The 21,085-nt window shown below is 32.8% G+C and overlaps 1 protein-coding gene across 1 annotated transcript; it reads right to left on the reverse strand.

Moving 5' to 3' along the window:
- Positions 1-8,920: 8,920 nt before the first annotated feature.
- On the reverse strand, positions 8,921-19,621 carry LOC127726676 (transmembrane protein 161B-like). Its single transcript, XM_052234123.1, has 2 exons — positions 19,557-19,621; positions 8,921-12,017 (listed from the first exon to the last, which is right to left on the reverse strand). Exon 2 carries the CDS (start codon positions 12,006-12,008, stop codon positions 10,524-10,526), a length of 1,485 nt encoding a protein of 494 aa, XP_052090083.1. The 5' UTR covers positions 12,009-12,017; positions 19,557-19,621; the 3' UTR covers positions 8,921-10,523.
- Positions 19,622-21,085: the final 1,464 nt, after the last annotated feature.

Below are 21,085 nucleotides of genomic sequence, written 5' to 3' on the forward strand. Positions count from 1 at the left end.
TGTAGAATCTTCAGATTGGCACGAACTTCAAAAACAACTAACATAATGACAATTAAATTAATTAATCTGTTCGCTTACCAGATGAATTATTTGACAATAAGCATCCATAAAGTAGGAATAAACCTAGAAAAAAATAAAAAATAACTCAACGATTTTATAAGAACAAGTACGTGTTAAGTGTAGGAATTAACAATATCTGATTAGAATTTTTAGAATACAACATCTTCAGATTGCATATGTGACCTCTTAAAAGAACTGACATGGCTTAAACTTAAACGAACAGATTTTAAATTTTTTTTTTTTACATTTCTTACAAATAAATTGCTTTTTACTCGGTCAAAATTGTTAGAGCTAAGTATATGTGATAGGACGGTATTTCGTAATCTTTTTTTTTTACTTTTCTATACATTACAATATCGAAAAAAATAATTCATGTGCTTCTAGATAAACACTAAACACTCAAAAAAAATGTGAAAAAGGTATATTGCTATACAGAATTCAAGTAAAAGCGTTGTAAAATGCATTTTCGATTTAGCTTGATAGAACGGCAATCCATGCATACTATTTGAATAAAGAATAGTTGTTAAAGACATTAACGCTTACCTATTCTCGATTGTCTTACATGCACAACTATCTAATCTGTTATGCCGTTTACAAATCAACAATCTAGGTATTAGATAAATTGTATTTCCAATTGAGGACCCATTATGGTCAAAATCCGTTTACTGATTAGCACATTAAACATACATAATATAGATAAAACAAAAGAATAACACCTCAAATATGGAATACAACATGAGTTAGTAATATAAACCATAGTGTTCAGTGTACGTTGACCATGTACCTAAAGCAGCATCATTTTCATTATGTTAAGTCCTCCTCGTGGCTGATGCAGATGAACAAAAATTATAGTTAACCAAATGCATGAATCATTTAGGGTGTATGCTTAAAGAATACTCAACCAAATAAACATAGTTATGAATATATTAGCACTTTCCAATACATTTATTAACATATGTTCAAATATTTATTATCTAGTCTTTCTCGTGGCTGATGTATACGGAAACGAGTACTGTATATATGTATCCTTTTATGTCCTTTAATTGAGTTAAGCTATTTCAGTTGATATTTTATAGTGTGTCTTTCTATGTTGTGATGTTACACTATTGTTTCAGAAAAAGGGTGAAGGTTTGGTACCATTAAAACGTTTAAACCCGCTGTATTTGTTTGCACCTGTCCTAAGTCAGGAATCTGATGTTCAGTAGTTGTCGTTTGTTGATGTGGTTCATAAGTGTTTCTCGTTTTTTATATAGATTAGACCGTTGGTTTTCCCGTTTGAATGGTTTTACACTAGTAATTTTTTGGGGCCCTTTATAGCTTACTGTTCGGTGTGAACCAAGGCTCCGTGTTGAAGACCGTACTGTGACCTATAATGGTTTACTTTTATAAATTTTGACTTGGATGGAGAGTTGTCTCATTGGCACTCATACCACATCTTCTTATATCTATCATATGAAACATAAATATTTAGAGAACAACTTATTTGGATTTGGATGCAGCTTCTAGTACAACTTGTCCCAATGCTCGGAGAGAGAAAAAAAAAACATAAAAAACAATTAAAGACAATGGAATAAATCTTAAGGATTTTTCATGAATCCAAACATTTCGTACAATATTGTTTTATTTTCATTATTCGTTAACCAAATAAACTGATCCTTTGTGGTATAAAAATGTCCTATGGGTCCGATACCGATAACAGCTAAAAATGTCCCATGGGTCGATACCGATAACAGCTAAAAATGTCCCATGGGTCGATACCGATAACAGCTAAAAATGTCCCATGGGTCGATACCGATAACAGCTAAAAATGTCCCATGGGTCGATACCGATAACAGCTTGTGTCACGCCAACGATCTTCAAACTCACATAAAATGTTCTTTAATAAAAAAAAATCGTAAGGGGTTCCGCGGAACCCTGCGTCTTGCCTGCGATTGCTGCTGTCAGTGTAAAAGTGTAATGTTGACTTTAAAAGTAAAGTACAGAATTTTGAAAAAAATCAAACTTTTTCTTTAGATGTTATTTCTTGGTCTTGAATATCAGCTTCTGTCCAAATTTCATAACACTCCATGAAGGTTTATAAATTTATCATGTCAATTTTTTTTTATCCCAGACTGTCTAAATGTTTACTGTAAAAAACTAAGTCTATCTATCAGAAAAATACTGAAAATGAAAAAAAAATATATTTTCAAAAGTTTGCTTCAGACATTATATCTTAATTATAAAAAAAACTTCTGCCAAAGTTTCATAAAATTCTATGAAGGTTTCGCAAAGTAATTGATGTGTAACAAACTTTAACCCCAGACTGTATCTACTGGTAAGCTGTAAAAAAACTAAGTCAATTTATCAGTAAAATACGGAAAAATTAAAATAAATATTTACAAAATTTTGGCCATAAACAAGCTTCTGTCCAAATTTCATAAAATTCCATGAAAGTTTGACAAAGTTATTGATGACTGAAAAACTTTAACCTCAGACTGAATCTTAATTGTAAAAAAAAAGTAAGTCCATTTATCAGTAAAATACGGAAAAATGAAAATAAATATTCTAAAAATGTTGCTCTGAATATTGTATTTTGGTCATAAACAAGCTCCTGTCTAAATCTCATTAAATTCCATGAAAGTTTGACAAAGTTATTGCTTGATATTCAGTACAGTTGTTGTTGATAGTCAATAATATGTTCAGCTGAGTAGGCGGGGCTTATTTTAATACTCAAAATACTTTGTAAAACGAATACTTCAATTACTCTTAGGAAAAAGTAAATTTATTTTATCTTTTCGTTCCCTTCCTTTGTACATATAATGGATATTTTGAGATTATTATTATGCTAGATTGGTTATCATTGACAGTTTGGCTGCCAGAAGATATAAAGATACATTTTCAAAAGCTTGAATAACATTTTCCGAACAAGACATTTATGTTCGTGTATACATCACTAATATTGAACAGTTTATCAAATGAGATAATTTAAAAGCTGTGTAATACTCGGGCATCTTTTAAAAATGTTTTTTTTTTCATGAAAAAGCAGATTAGTATTTTTTTTTAAATGTACTAATAAATATATTTATATAGGTACAATATTTTATTTACTTTGTTAATTTGAACTTTACTTCATTTAAGGACCATCAGAAAGATTGAGATTCACTTCTTTAGATTAAGACTATGCATTTCTTTTAAATTTTATTCATTTATTGCGGAATGAGAAATATTTAAAAGTTACTAAATTTCTGTACTGCACTAGTCAATCCCTGGGTTCAAACAACTGATTTTTATTCCTTACTCTTTGGTACGTCTATACTTCTCGTGCTTTATCACCATTTACCTAAATAAATAGATAAAAGTCAAACTTACCTTAATAAACCATTATGTTCAGACGTGATCGATAGGTACAAGGATTTGTATAGTTTACTATACAAAATTTAATCCTTGATATCATAGGTATAAGTTTTGGTCTTGGAAGTTTTCATCATCGAACTCCAAAGCACACCACCGCACACTACCGATCTGTCTGTAGTGTCAGTTATAATTTATATTTCAGTTTCTGCTGGAATGTAATGACCTCGAGAGCTCTTCTGACCTTTACTTTATATTTTTATTCATTTGAAAATTGTTATATTTTAAAATAACACACAACTAACTTTACACTTAATCTTGATACTTGACTGATATGAACAAAATTAGTACGCAAAGATCAATCAAAAACCAGAGGCTCACGAAAATATGCCATTTTGATATTTATTTTTCTTTTATTGCAATCAGTTATGTTTGCTTATTTGTAAATCTTATTTAGTGGCATTTTTGTAGTTGTTTTAATGAATATCATTTTTACCTTTTAAAGTTAATACCTATCTGTTAAAATTTCCGAAATAATTGATAAAATTAGAGAAATTAATAGAAATAAATGGAGAATGTGTCCATGGAAGATAGATGTAGATGTCCCAGCTTGCATATAACGTTATAAAGATAAGGAGTCGTTCTATCCTAGAACAATCAGAGAGTGGAACACCTTGCCCAACTCTACTGTCTCCGCTCTGAGTCCTGAATCAGCTCCGTCATTAGATTTAAATGCCATGTTTTTAATTGCACCTGTATATATATTAAATTGCACCCATTCTCTTTTTGTTTATTAAATTTCAAAAATGTTTCATGCGCTCACTTCAAAATGTGGCAGAATAGTCAACCAGTTGACGGTGGCCGCGCTTACCGGAAGAAGAAAAAAAAAAGATCCATAACTTCAAAAACAAGTGACAAAAAAGCGACGCCACCCAATTTCGAACTTGATCTGAGTTTCACGGTAATAAGCATTGTGTATAAGTGTCATAACATTTGTTTGAGGCAAACTTAAGTTAGAGAAATTTTTCGATTTGTAATTAAAGGAGCATAACTATAGAAAGATAAAAGTGACGCCACCAAAATTCGAACTTGATCTGTGTTTTGTGGCAGTAATAAGCATTAAACAAATCCAAATGTTTATGGTTGTAAAGAGTAATTCAAAGCAACAAAGGATAATTTGTAACGCAAATAGTAGTTCTATAATATATTCAGTCTATAACATGGTTTACAAAGGTATATTAACCAGACTTAGCTTTGTTTTAGTTTTAACTGATTCCTAATAATGAAATAATAACAAGCATAATATTTCATTTGCAAAACATCATTAGCTTGTGGGGGGCTGCGCCCCCTCCCCCAGATCAATTGCCTTGGTAAATTCAGAGGTCAAGCTATGTCACTAATGTTACTCAAATCGGTAAATTTTGGATTATTTCATAATGTCACCAAGAAGTTTTCCAAAAAAAATCTATCTATAAGTATATCAATCTTTATACTACCGGTAAGTAGTTTTAAATCGTTTTACACAATCGAAAATAACTACTTTATTGCATATGAATAATAACTCGACAATTTCAACCATGATGACTAAGACTTATTTGTGTATCTTATTGTGCTTAACAAATTGGCGCTTTACAATATCTCCCTATCTATTATGGTATCTGCCAAAAAAGGGGTAAAAACCATTTTTTTTTTAGGGCAATTACTCCTATAAGAGCTTCCATTAACAATTTCTGCTATTTTGACTCCTTTGAGGATCTTACGTTGCTGAAATTTTTGCTTTAATAATGTATCTGTATCTATTGTAGTTTCTGCAAAAACACAACTAGAGGCTCTCAAGAGCCTGTGTCGCTCACCTGACTCTACTTTGGTTTTAGAAATCATGTAAAGATAGATAAAAATCATAACAGATACCCAAATAATGATTGAGGCCAAATTTGGTTTAATATTGGTCACGTTATTTAATAAAATATCCTGGTGGCCATCTTGAACAGTAAATCAGCAACAAAGTAGCAACACTTGGTCAGCACCTCATACCATTCATGCCATGTTTGGTTTCATTCCATTCAGTGGTTCTCTAAAAGAAGACATTTGTATGTATTTCCCATAGATTCCTATGTTAAACTAAGTCCCCTGCTGGCAGCCATCTTTGATGATGGACCGACTGCAAAGTAACAACACTTGGTCAGCACCTTATAAGGAACATTCATGCCATGTTTTGTTTCATTCCATTCAGTGGTTCTCTAAAAGAAGACATTTGTATGTATTTCCCATAGGGTCCTATGTTAAACTAAGTCCCCCGCTGGCGGCCATCTTGGATGATGGACCGACTGCAAAGTAACAATACTTGGTCAGCATCTCATAAGGAACATTCATGCCATGTTTGGTTTCATTCCATTCACTGGTTCTCTAAAAGAAGACATTTGTATGTATTTTCCATAGGGTCCTATGTTAAACTAAGTCCCCCGCTGGCGGCCATCTTGGATGATGGATCGGCTACAAAGTATCAACACTTGGTCAGCACCTCATAAGGAACATTCATGTCATGTTTGGTTTCATTCCATTCGCTGGTTCTCTAGAAGAAGTTCAAAATGTAAAAAGTTAAAGACGACGACGACGGACGCCAAGTGATGAGAAAAGCTCACATGGCCCTTTGGTCCAGGTGAGCTAGAAAAAAAGAATAAAAAATCATCATTCAAAGGTAATAACTCCAATAAGGGGTAACTTGATGCTCCCTGCCATGATGACTTTTTTTAGATTGTATTGTTTGGTCATTTAACTGGTTAAAATTTCTTTCTATCTGATATATTTTTCAAGATAATAACCCTAAACTTCAAAATTTACAAAAAAAATACATTTCATGGGCAATAACTCCAATTTTTGAAAATTTCCATAAATAATAGACCTTGTGTATTGATGATTATTTTTATTTGCTCCAAATGGACATTTCAGGAGCAATAACTCCAAAGTTTTTCTGAAAATTCCTCATGAGATTATGTTGATCATTTTTACCTGTGTACATTTTGCTTTAAATGCTTTAGATTAGAAATGTAAGTCAAAAACTGCATTTTACCCCTATGTTCTGTTTTTAGCAACAGCAGCAATGTTTTAAGAGAGATCGAATCCCCAGATTCAATTTTAAACAAGATTACCTACGACACATTTTGGTAAAGTTTGGTAATGTTTAGCCCAGGATTTTCAGGAGAATTTTTTTTTAAAGTTTCAAGAGAAAGTTTCGAAAGACAGAAGACAGATAAGTGATGACAAAAGCTCACATGGCCTTTTAGTCTAGATAAGATAAAAAGAAAGAGGATACCAAGAGGCAAGAAAAAAAAACTTCACAGAAAAAGTAGTTGCTCTGATAAATGGAGGTTTCCAAGTAAATTTTGGGATTGATGTTTTTCTTGTGAATGATTTTCGAGACTTTGAGGCCAAACATAATAAGTATTTATCACTTTGAGATCTGTTTTATTTCTCATAAAAATACATGTTCTGCATAAACATCTAAAACATTCCAGCATTCAAATACATAGCACCAAGCTGCCACTTAAAATTCTGACTAACATATTTACATCATCATCATGAGTACTGATAAGAATTACATATATTACATATAATACAAGTACTAATTTTTGCAGCATCTAATTTTTTGCAGTTTCATTATCATGATTAAAGTGTTTGATAAATGATATATATATCTATATCAAATTAATATTTTCGTACTATTTTTCTTGCTTGTACAATGAAAGCAGTAAGAAAGAAGTTGATCATGATTATTTATAAAGATCTTGATCTGATGAACATATTTACCCCATGTCAGATTTGCTCTAAATGTTTTAGTTTCAGAGATATAAGCCAAACTGCATTTTACCCCCCATGTTCTATTTTTAGCCATGGCTGCCATCTTGGTTAAAGACCGGGGTCATCTGATACATTTTTTAAACTAGATATCCTAAGGATGATTTAGGCCAAGTTTGGTTTAGTTTGGCCCAGTAGTTTCAGAGGAGAAGATTTTTGTAAAAGATTACAAAAATTGACGAAAAATTGTGAATAATTGACTTTAAAGGGCAATAACTCCTTATGTGGTCAATTGACAATTTTGATTATGTTGACTTATTTGTAGAGCTTACTATGCTGAACATTTTTGCTGTATATAGTTTATCTCTATCTATTAAAATCTTCAAGATAATAACCAAAAACTGCAAAATTTCCTTAAAATTACCAATTCAGAGGCAGCAACCCAACAACGGGTTGTCTGTATGTCTGAAAATTTCAGGGCAGATAGATCTTGACCTGATGACATTTTTACCCCTGTCAGATGACAATAACTCACATAGGCTAAAATTGGACTAAGGGTAAGGCTTACGGCCACAATAGTAAAACTGTTACTGATCAACCTTCAGCATATTTTGCTTTGTTCCAATAAAGCAAAACTACATTGCTGCTGAATGATAGCCCGCTTCCTTACACATGTTACAGCTTGGTTATACCAGCCTAAACTTGGTATTTGATGCCTTTACACCAAGCATGCTAAATTAAAAAGTAAGGAATCAGCCAGAAGACAAAATCCTAAATTAAAACAAAGTGGTTTTGCTCTAAAAATGGCAAATTTTTTTAAACTCCATGAAAATAGACTACTTTACTGTATGGGCTGTTCCAAATTTAATAGTGGTGGGGAACGGAGGCACTCAAATTAATTAATTGCTGGCGGTTTCATTTTTCTTAGAATTATGTAGGAATAATAAGTAAAACGAAAATTTTATATTATAGCATGTATAGCAGTGTATAGGTGGTTGGGTCTAAAAAATGTGCCGCCCATGCATGCCCCCTGCATTTAATTCTGGAACAGCCCTTATTGTTTTCAGTTTGTTATTGATGATTTATTTCTGTATTATTGACATGATTAACATCATGATGTAAACATTTGTAATGAGATTCATATATTGCAAGTAAATTAGAAATATATTCAAATTTTGTGTTGGAGCTATATCAATGATGGGGAAATTTGAGGGGTTGGCAAGTGCATGCAGGGTAGGTGGAAATGTCAATGTTCATCAACATCAACTGAAAATGTCCTATGCAAATCTAATTTGGATTTCTGATGAAGTTAATCCAAAATGAGTTTGCTTAAACCTATTCTAAAATTAAGTGCCAAGATGTAGGTGCAGATCCAGGAATTGAGGTTAATGGGGGGAGCAACCCCAAAAATTTGTTTAAGTTGAGTGAGGCAAAACACATGTTGATGTACATAGGGGCGGGGGCTCAACATACAAGTTTTGGTAGACATTCAGCTGGAGTTTTAAGAATAAGCCCCATTCAAATATTGAGTCATGGGAAAATCACTACCCATTCATATATTTCATATATGAAAATCAAAACCCATTTATATATATTTCCCAGCTATCATGACATCATTATATAAATAACACATAGCTGAGAGGGTAATAGAGCAGATTGTTACCCCGAGAAAACATTGTCAACTGAGGCGAAGCCAAGGTTGACAATGTATTTTGGAGGGGTAACAATATGCTCTATCACCCTCTCAGATATGTGTTATTTAATTTATTATACTGAATGTTCTGTTATTACTGTCGATTAAATTTCAAATTCAAAGAAATAAACTATGACGTTTTGTACATAACAATCATCCGTATTTAATAAAGCGCACACCTGATCAAGCCTCTCCGTGAAGGGTAATAGAGTGTTTGAAATAGGATAGAGTCGTATTTAAGAAAGCGCACACCTGATCAAGCGTCGCTGTGAAGGGTAGTAGAGTACTTGCCATGGGATAGAGTAAATTGTCTCCCTCCTATCAACCAATCAAAATCTGGCATTTTGACATGAAGTACAAAAAATTTAAATGTTACATTCATATCATTAGATAAAAAGATCAGAACACAGTTTTTACAGATTTCTTAACAGAGGATGGACATTTATGACCTATTGACATATGAATTTCTACCCATTGTTAAATAAATCTCCGCGAAATTGCACCCCATTGACATATTTGATATTCCATAAAAAGGTACCCATACCAGCAGCACATTGGTGTATACCTTTATATAAGAAGAGACCCCCACCTCAACCTCAACCACTGAGTTGATATGTTTCCTTCCAAAATTGATACCTTGTCTGGTTTGGGGCCCCGCCTGAATCAACCCCTGAGTTGTCAAAAAATTTGTTAACACATTAGTGGTTTATAGTTTTCAACAATATATAATAAAAAAAGACACTAATTTAACATTCACTAAATAAACACATTGAAACACATCATACACAATGTGTTCCATCACTTGCATGCAATATATTAATGTCTAGTTAAAATATCAAAACTTAATACTCAAGTCACCATAACATTTCTACATGAACATTATTGTAGTTATGGTAGTTAATGTTTCAATAATAAAAAATATAGGAATTGATCATCTTTATTATTTAAATTTAGAAAAAAATTGCATTGAATGACTAATGGGCTAATGTCACATGTGATCTCTTTTGATTTAACCAATGCCACCCTTAACAAATTCTTTGTTTGATGTACATGTTGCCTACCCGTGCCTTGTAGGGTTGGGTAGGTAGGTAGGGAATTTTTTTTTTTTTTGGCCAACAACATAAGTTACATGTTTTAGACAAGAAAATGACATTAGAGCATGAAAAAAACTTTTTAAAAAGAAAATTTGAAAGGATTTGTGTCATAAAATTTTTCGGGTAGGCTGCTTTTTAGGTGGGTAGGTAGGCAACATCAAACAATTCTAATTTCATTTTTGGCCCAAAGTTTCCTGAAATCATCTAAAATCTGGCAATACTTTGTATCCTTCATTTCTGAAGCTGTTTGTCATGTTCGTAAGTTCAAAATTGGAAGACAAATCTCATCTAAAATCATTTTTCTGCATTTTATAGAATTTCAAAAATTTACATGTATACATAAACATGATTGTACAATGTATATAAAACTCTCACTCACTCACTTAAAAAAAAACCTTCCTTACATTGTTATTCATGTAATTTATGATTTTGGAGGCCCCTGCCATACATGCAAACAGGAAAGGCCTCCTACTCGTAAAAATAACTTTGAACAAATTTTGATTCAAAAACATTATCATGATTATATTCATAATCTATTTTGTGTAACACAATCATTGCGTAGCAACTCTAGAATAATAATAAAGTCCAAATGTTGTACTAGTAAACCAAGCTGTTGTCATCCACCATGTTAGAAATCCAAACAAACCACGGTACCATGTCGGTGAAAAAACCTGTCTCAAATTAGCTACTGCCCATGTGAATTGTGCTGTTGTGTCCGATATAGCATCGCCAGTGCTGTTTTCTCGTTCTGCGTACATCCCATGTGCACTCATACTTTTACCCTCAAAATAATTATGGGCATTTTCTCCGGCTAAATCTGACCAACTATAGTTACCTAATGTTTTCTGGAGAAATACCATGAATAGTAAAAGTAGACATGGTAAAATATACTGTATAGCTACTACACATAAATAGTAAAACACACGAGCAATCATCCTTTGAAGGTCCAAATTGCTGATTCTACCGGTTTCTTTTTTCATCCTTTGCACGTGTTCGTAAGCTAAGTTCAAGTGTGCCTGCATGTGTGGCGGCATCAAAACAAGTCTAAGTACAAACAACAACACTATTAAAGATAGTCGGACTACTTCAAACGCATCCTCGTGCAAAAGTTTAAAATGAACCTGCCAGTTTTTGGCACATATAATATCTCGACCTACAGGTTTCACCCATAATAAGATTATAACTAACGGCATGATAAAATTAAGGTGTAATAGTGCCTGCTTAAATGGACTCTCCTTCACATAGTTTAATGTATCTAAATGAACTTTTGCATATCTCAGTCCAGGAAATGTCAACAGGGCACCAGTAATTGAACATATGATTGCAAGAATTATTTTGAAGGTCATTAATGAGATTGGTCCTTGTGAATCAATTCCTTGCTGTTTAAGAAACAATTCAGCACCTTCAGAGAAATTCTGGTATCCTGGTTCAAGTCCAAATTCTAATATTTTTTCATCTATGACTAGAATTCCCATGGCTAAAACCAGGAAGAAAAATCCAAATGTTACACAAAGGATTCTCTCCCCTCCTTCTTCTGATTTGAAGTAAACTGCAGCTTGAGATATCAATATCCTGAAACAGAAAATGACTACAAGAAGACACCATAACATGCTGATGTTCAATTCATTTTTAGGCCAAAAGGCATAGTAAACTTCTGTTATGAAGTATACGACTAGGGAGCACAATCCAAATTCCATCAACCACTGAAAGTCTGAATAAAAATGTAACGAGACTAAATCAATTGCTTCAACCCTTGCTGTGTCAAGATGAATTTCTGTTGATCGAGGAATCGTGAATGTATCTGACTGAATATTATTTTTCCCTCCTCCTTTCTTTTCGTGTTTTTTATTTCTTCCTTTCCCATTTGGAACATTAGATATCCCAGCAGCCTTTTTCAGATCTTCATCCGTCGGATGCAGATATCTCACAAGTCTATTGCACAATAGCCACCGTCCAAATGAGTAATATGGACCAAGCTTCTGTAGAAAGCTGAACATGATCAGACTAAGGACCAGTTGTACTCCTAATATGGCCATTATATACTTCTACAAAACAAAAATTATAAACATGATAAAGAAATTATTACAAACTAAGGACCAGTTGTACTCCTAATATGGCCATTATATCCTTATATTTTCCATATAATTAATGTTTCCAAAGGGCATAACTCTTTTAAAAATAATAGATAGGCACTGATTTTCAAACTTATCCCAGACTGTGAGACATTGCTGATATAAACCTTTGATATAAATCTGATATAAATCTGATATAAATCTGACAAGAATTGTACACACGAGAGTGCTAACAGTGCAATTTTCCATAAAAGTAATATTTCCAATGGGCATAACTCTTTTAAAAATAATTGATCTGCACTGATTTTCTAACTTGTTCGAGCATTGCTGATATAAACCTATGATTTATAAAAGTTTCAAAAAAATCTGGCAAGAATTGTACATGATGATGATGACTGAGTGCACATACAATGCAATTTTCCACATAATTCTTTCGAAGATAATTGATCAGCACTGATTTTTGAACTTCTCTGATACATTGCTGATATAAAGCTATGATATCAGCTTCATAAAAATCTGGCAAGAATTGTACACATGAGAGCGCTAACAATGAAATTTTTCATATCATTAATATTTCCAAGGGGCATAACTCTTTTAAAAATAGTTGATCAGCACTGATTTTCAAACTTATACGAGACATTGCTGAAATAAACCTACAAGTTGTATAATTATCTGGTATTTCTATGTCCCCTGCAACACATGGTGTGGGGGACAAAAAAGAGGGGACAAGAGGATATATTTGCAGATGAAATATTCATTTTCACCAGCTATTCCTAGCAAAAATGCCTAGTGTAACTTGTATGAAAAATATAATAACACTAAAGAAAAGTCTTTTACTGTTTACAAAACTTTTAGGAATTTTTGGTCCTCAATGCTCTTCAACTTCATACTTTATTTGGCCTTTTAAACTTTTTTTTATTCGAGCGTTGCTGATGAGTCTTTTGTAGACTAAAACGTGCATCTGGTGCAAATACAAAATTTCAATCCTGGTATCTATGATGAGTTTATTTACATGTTTTAAAAGATTTGACATCCTTGCTTTGATTCTATTAACTCCCCCCGTTCATCATCACTGGGATTTACAATTTTTTTACCAAAGGCCGGCAAATTCATCCTTCCAGCTTTGGAAAAAGCTTTACAATTGAAGTCTATTCATCTTGTGTTCTGGTTTTTGTATTCCCTATATATCATGCATATATGCATTCAGGTCCAAATTTTGGCAGCATGGGGGAGGTCTTTGTTCATTTGCCAAATGTTTCCTGCCACTTATTTCATTCTTTTTGTGTAGTACAAATCCATTAAGTTATTTTATGATCTTTATGATGACACTTAACTATTCTTTATTTCATTAGTAACATCTAAATACCCCAGTATGTAACACTATACTTGATAAGTTAAGTTATTTTTTTAACACCGAGTTTTGAATAGAGATCCAAAAAAGTTTGTAAATGGCTAATTGAAATCTCTTTTAGTTTATCTATATACCATAAAATAAAATTGAGAATGGAAATGGGGAATATGTCAAAGAGACAACAACCCGCACCTGGAGGTGGTCCTCAGCTGGCCCCTAAATAAAAATGTGTACTAGTTCAGTGAAAATGGACGTCATACTAAACTCTAAGACATATAAATGAACTAAAATTAAAAAACATATAAGACTAACAAAGGCCAGAGGCTCATGACTTGGGACAGGCGCAAAAATGTGGTGGGGTTAAACATGTTTTGTGAAATCTCAACCCTCCCACCTATACCTCTAGACAATGTAGAATAAAGAAACACACAGCTATACACACATGTATACCGGTATATTAAAATTTTAAATAAAATACACCTTACTTTATCTATGTGTATGCATTATACATGTATATATGTTAACGCCTCATGTACAGTGTATGTGTTAAACTGCAGTCAAAATGGTAATGGTGCTAATCCAGTTCTTGCAATTTACATGTTATATACATAAATATTTTGTAATTGGTTGCTGCATGTACATGGGAGAAAATTACCCTTATATTTAACCAATTGGGCATTCTTTTTTTACCAACTCTGAACAACATAAATCTTGAAAGTTTATTAGATACTGTTCAAAGGGAAATAATCCTTACATATTAATTGATTGTCTCCCCTATCAACTAGATATAGTGTCTATTAATTAAAGTGCAATGAGGAAAATTTTCTATTCGTACATAATGTCAAATATATTCATTGCTTGGATTGTAATTAAATATTTGACACATTATAGGTTTCTGACACAGAATAAATGTAGTCAAAGAACTTAAAATTTGTAATATGATTTTAATTTATATTTAATTGAAGATTTCTTGCTATTGTTCAATACACTGTGCTGTTGTGCAATACCTAGTAAATCTGTTTTCAGAATATATACAAAGAATTAGCAAAATAAATTGTGACCCCCAATTTTTCTTTGGAAAATTTACAATTTCTTAAATCTAAATCTTGAGGAAAAAATATTAAACCCCACCCCCCTTTTCCAAAAAAAATAGTAATTTAAGAAATTTTCTTTTTAATTTCTTAAATCTTGAGGAAAAAAATTGCCCCCCCCCCCCCCCCCAAATTTTTGTTCATTGCCCTGTTGATATAAATCATGAGTTGATATTGCTTTTCAGACTGGTCCATTACGGGAAAAAAAAGCCATATTGGCCCATGGGCTAATACATGTACGTGACGTTCACTTCCAGTTTAAATTTGTTTACGTCTTACCTAACTTTGGACGTATCGTTATCAGTCAGGGATATAACTCTATAGGGTTATTACAGAAAATAACTTGCATGTGTTATTACAGATACTTTCATGAGTTGTCTACTCTTTATTCCTTAAATTTTCTAAATCTGTAATAACATATGTTTGTTATTTGTAAAATAAATCAAAAATATTTTAATCTATAGTGGGCGCTAGGGAACTCTTGAGACTTTGCGCAGAAACTAAATACATAGCCTTGATAACTAATGTTTTAATTAAATTAATACATTTTTGATAAACCATGGTAATTCAATGAGATGAGGCTTTTAAGGAATCAACTTAGCTGTAATAACAAGGCTTAGTTATTAAAGGAATGTAACTTATTATATGAGACACTTGGGAATTACTGGGAAGCTTGCGCAGAACCTCATTAGATGCTCTGGTCATTATTTCTTACAGTAAATTAAAATACATTGTAATTAAGCATGATGTATGTCTGGTCAAATGCTTTGGAGTGATGTAGAGAAGCTGTGATAACACCCTTTAGTTATTACAAGCATATTTTTTCTGTAATAACATAGGTGTAGTATGCATAATTGGCAAACTGTGAACTGTTATATCTTTCTATAGCTGAGTATACATAAAGACAATAGTAATATCAATAGAACTTGTATACATTTTAACTAAACTAATGATGTATATTGTCCCTATGAAACATGTAACATACATATGTTATCACAGTTCTTTGACTTTTTAGTCCACAATAACAAATGTATGTTATTTTTCTGTAATAACCCTATAGAGTTATATCCCTGACTGGTTATGCATAAAATACAGTTTTATGTTAATTTGTAACTTATACTAGTAACCTTACAAAAAGTTTAAAAGAATTTCCCTGTTTTGTAACGATTTGAAACGAAAAAATATATACAGCCTTTTCTAGTAAAACTTTCCATTAATATCACTATTGCATTTCCGTTGATCAATCATCAGAGCGCAGACGATTCAAGAGTAAGAATGGCTAAAACCAAGTTCAAAAATGAATTCCTGTATCTTCTTCACAATAACCTTCTTAGTTTAATTCAAGAATTAAAATCATTTAATAAAAGTGTTATGAACTGGCTGTTTCTGTATTGGCCCTTTTATAAATTCTCAACCAGCTGTATTGGCCCTCGACTCTTCCAGTCTCCGGGGCAATACAGCTAACTTCAAATCTATAACCATGATAACAGGACGAATTAATACAGAAACAGCCAGTTAATAACACTATAGCATTATGTTTTATATCAGTCAATTTACATGTACATTTGTATCTGTCAATATCTGTCAATATTCAGGTATAGAAATAAGCATACCTGCCAACCCTCCCGTTTTGAGCGGGAGACTCCCGCTCAAATGACGAAATTCTGGAAATCTCCAGCTTGCCGGTCCCCTCCCGCGCGGGAGTATCAAATCTCCCGCTTTTGGATATTTTACCTTGAATTGACCAGTCAACATTAATAACGTTTTTGTGTCACTGATAAGGGTATTTTTTACCTGTAAATCACAGTCCATGTGAAAATTAAATGGCTTCGCATGTATGACAACTTGGGTGTCAAACATAATACTAATTAACGATCATTAACGACTTTTACCTCAAGCTTTGTATATTTGAAAACACTTCAAAGAAATTTCGGGACAAAAAATATAATTATATTTTGAAAATCATTTGATAGATTTATACTTCTATTCAATGTTTAAATTGAAATTTATAAGCGATGTACTTCTCTAAAATGGTTACCGACCGTGCAAGGGCTGTATAGCCAGTCAAGGTCGTTAAAAACTTCCATTTGTTGTGATTAAAGTGTAACTGTTCATACACATATTGCACCATTCATTACAATAAAGATCACTTGAAACAGACATATCTTTGAGAAATGCTGGCCAGAAGGGACATAAATGTCAAAGATACTGAAAAAGTAAAACAACAAACCAACACACCTTTTTATAGGATATAAGCATGATTGAAGAAATAAAGTATATCTATTTACTCTTATTCGTGTTTTGTAACTTACGAATAAATAAACAGGTCATATTTTTCACTTGAAAATGTCGTTCGCGCAAAATCTCCCCCACAGCTGTCTTAGCTGAGGTTGAGATCTCCCTCTTTGAAGGTTTCAGAGGTTGGCAGGTATGAAAATAAGAGTTTTTTTAGCCTTGCCAAGTGGGCTAACACTTTTCAAAATTCAATTGCCCTTCCAAATTTTGACTGGCACTTCAAAATTGAGAAGAAATTGGCACTTTATTGAATACTTTTTATAAGTTGATCAGCCTGTGATAAACAACCTGTTTGTTTCCTGTTATTAACATGTTGCCTCCTTATGAAACTTATGAAATTTCCCTAATCAGTAAATATTTTCTGTTCTCTTCCTTATTTTTCATTTATTTCTTTGAATTTATATCTAATCATGCTAATTGCAGTATTTATATCTTAATTGCACACATTTTTTAATTGATTTGGTAGAAATATATAATTTTCATTGCTGCCTCAAACTTTGGGCTGCCATTTTAGTAATCTACTTAACCCTCGTCGAAATCATAAATTGATAAAAGGCCAAATCAAATTACTGTCTATATTATTACTCAAACTCTCATTACAAAAAGTGAGTTGCTACAAATGTATAAGGACCAATCAAGATGCAATTGGAACTCAACAAAATCAAACAAGATCGTTTACATTGATAGTCTGCCTTAAATAACAATTCATTAGTTACCGAGTCATCATTTGATCCTACTATTTATATACCAAATGCCAATTGCAATATTTTTTTCAGCCAGTCTTTTCTACTTATACAAATACATTCAATGTATGAAACTATTGCAAAAAAAAAAAAAATGAAGTAGCAGGCAGACTTCCTTACAAATCAATTGGTCAGTCATGAAATTTTGTGGCCACTGGCAAGCAAACGACTGAACCCTTATTTCAAATCCTGACATTGAATTGTAAAAGGGTTATTCGACATATTCGATAAATTTCATTAAGGGTAAGTTTCAAAGTTTTAACTGATTCTAAAAGGAAAATATATGTGCTTACAAATTATACATGTTATATGTACTGCCTTCAGGCACGTATCGAATAAAAGCTGTTTGCTAAAAATGGGTTGGTGAAAGGTAAGAAAGCATGTTTAAATATTCCTTATTTTTTATACCATAATCTACATGTACATGTACTGATGTAAGTGATTTTGTGTGTAGCCAAATAAGAAAACTGTTCATGGACATTGGACACAGAATCCCTAAAGGTATCTATCATGTCTATGTCCATTTGTGATGTCTGACTGTTTAAATACCAATTACTTTCTAGATTTCCATATGGCAGTTAAGCACTTGACAAACTATAGAGACACATTATCATGATTATTGAAGAGTGTTCATTGTATGTTAACCTCTAGATGTATTGGCTTAAGGACCAGCAACCCAACAACACATAATGTGTTGTTGGGTTGCTGACAGATATCATAAAAGTGTGATGGGATTGCTTACTTGAATAGTAGATATATATAACCAGCATTGAGCGGTTGGGCTAGGGAAAAACTTCTTTAGCTCATTCAGTTAGAGCGCTGGCATCCAACACAGAAGCCCCGAATTAAAGAGTCCCACAGGAGATAAAAATTATGTGATTTTCTTGTAAGAATCATGCTCTCTGGTTACAAAAGTATGTATCTCCTTTTGCAGGTTGGGGAAGAGCTTACCAGGGAAGATCCATATAAATGGGTACTATCCCCATTTATGGGTATTATCAAATGATTTTTTTCAATTGATATTTTATAGTGTGTCTTTTTTTGTTGTAATGTTACACTAGTTTCAGGTTAGGGTGAAGGTTGGCGCCTGTTAAAATGTTTAAACCCGCTGCATTTGTATGCACCTGTCCTAAGTCAGAAGCCTCTTGTTCAGTGGTTGTCGTTTGTTGATGTGGTTCATAGGTGTTTCTCGTTTTTTATATAGATTAGACCATTGGTTTTCCTGTTTGAATTGTTTCACTAGTCATTTTGGGGCCCTTTATAGCCTGCTGTTCAGTGTGAGCCAAGGCTCTGTGTTGAAGGCCGTACTTTGATCTTTAATTGTTTACTTTTAACACATTGTGACTTGGATGGAGAGTTGTCTCATTGGCACTCATACCACATTTTCTTATTCATATTATACCCAAAATGGGGTATCAATTTACAGACATAAAAAATAAAATTTTGTATTTCATCATGATAGCTGTCATGGTGCAAATATTCATATAACTGGCGACATTTTGTCCATTAAGACCATAGTTCAAAGTAGAATAGAATAGAATATACAAAGATATATAATGGCCTCCGAAAATCCTACTTTTTGAAGGCTGTTAACTTTTATCCTGATGATATTTCAGTCATGGTGTCTGTAGGCAAAATGTTGTTCTTTACCAAATGTTTGTGCAATGACAGAAACTATCTGTAAATGCAAAGTTTATATTTTTATCACTGAAAATTGATAGCCGTTTTGGGGTATAATACCCATAAATGAGGACCCTCCTCAATCGGTCTTGTTCGAAATTGTCTGTTTGAAGAAAAAACAAACCACAGGAATCAAGAATATCAATATGTTGGATATCTAGTCTTAAATCTTACGTTGACAAGCATACTGCGGTATTACTATTAGAAAACACTGCACATGCATATGTTGCATTATTAAAATTTCACACATGTGAGCGAATCTACGGATAGTGTGGTAATTATGCTCCATTAAATGAAATACACATGTGCATATATATTTACATTAACTTATTAAACAGATGCATATGTATACCTGTCCTTCTGTGATCGTTTGAATGTCAAAAATGCTACCGGCAAAACTTGTCGCTTGTATTCTAATGCCCCTTATACCATTGAAAAATATAAAATATGTATTACCGTCCCGAACAACGAATTTAAATTAAGTCTGATTAACTCATATCATTTCGGTCTGTATAAAATAAAAGTCGCATTTGCTATATATTCTTGATGCGTTTTTGATGTAGAATTGAATCAATAAAATGGTAGATAATTATTATAATTTACATAAGGGCAAAACAAAAACAACTTTGAAAGGATTAAACACTTTTTTCTAAAACATATTGATGTGTAAACTGGAAATATTCAATCACAAACTGAGAAAAAAGCCTTTCAGACTTTTGTAGGAAGTTCGTCAGTCAGTGGCCTAGTTTAATACATCAATATGAATTTATAAATTTCTGGTAATTAAGCGTATGCACCCACTATAGTTTGACCAAAAGTGGCCAAATAGTCAGACATGAAGGCGGCCACCAAACAACTGAAGCAGAAGCCTAAAGGAAATAAATGGAAAATGTGTCCCCATGGACACAGATGATGCCCCCGCTCAAAAACAATAAAAGTGACGCTACCCAAATTTGTACTAGATCTGAGTTTTGTGGTAATAAGTATTGTGTAAAGGTTTCATAATGTTTGGTGGGGGCAAACTTAAAGGGAAACTTCGCAAAAAAATGAAAAATTGATATTATGTTCGTTATGTATAAAAAAGTAAAAATTCATAAATATTAAAGTTTTATTCTGCTAGATAAGAGATCACCATCGATTTTAAATTTAGAGTATCAATTCTCCGCATGCGGCCATTTTGACATCCTCCCTGAATAGAAACCACGATATATCTATAAACCACAAAGTACCAAAACAAGCAGTAACCTAACGTAGCCGTAATTGAGTGTCGATATCTTGTCAAGCGTACGGTTGTTTTATCCGACAAGGAAAGCATAAACAGTTTCCCGGGTCACAAAAAAGATTATAATAGACATGGTTGTGCAACCTTTCCTAACTAACTTGATACGGAAAGTGTAATTATATATATTTTTTTTAAATAGCTAGTACTATGGTCTGTCGTTTTAAAACTGTTTTTTTTTAACTAAGTTTTTGAAACAAGAAATTTTAATGGAAATTAGTTAATAGTCAAAGTTCAAAGTCATAAATAAGTGTTCCGTGTAAAATTGTTTTCGAAAATCTAGTTTGTTCATAATTCTTTTATGTAATAAACGTATTTAAATAAATTCGGACCTTCCCTTATCTGATCACTAGCATGGCTTAAGAAATCCCAGAGGTATTGTGAGGTGACACGTCAAGGTATTCAAGCGATTTCCTGTCGGGCTGTAAAACTCTTATTACACAATTACGTAAAGCAAGTTCGTGCATCACTTCACTTCTGAGGGTATTGATCAGTGTACACGGCCGATAACTTGTAACTTTCCATTTTGAAACTATCAGGTGTAATATACATCTTTGTCTTGCGTGTCCGATAGTGATATACTAGTCATTACTAAACTCATA

The sequence above is a fragment of the Mytilus californianus genome, unplaced genomic scaffold (genome assembly GCF_021869535.1).
Source record: "Mytilus californianus isolate M0D057914Y unplaced genomic scaffold, xbMytCali1.0.p SCAF_18, whole genome shotgun sequence".
Classification (NCBI taxonomy): Eukaryota; Metazoa; Mollusca; class Bivalvia; order Mytilida; family Mytilidae; genus Mytilus; species Mytilus californianus.

Coding starts and splice junctions, on each gene's coding strand:
- LOC127726676 (XM_052234123.1), bottom strand. CDS start 12,008: ATGGCCATATTAGGAGTACAACTGGTCCTTAGTCTGATCATGTTCAGC.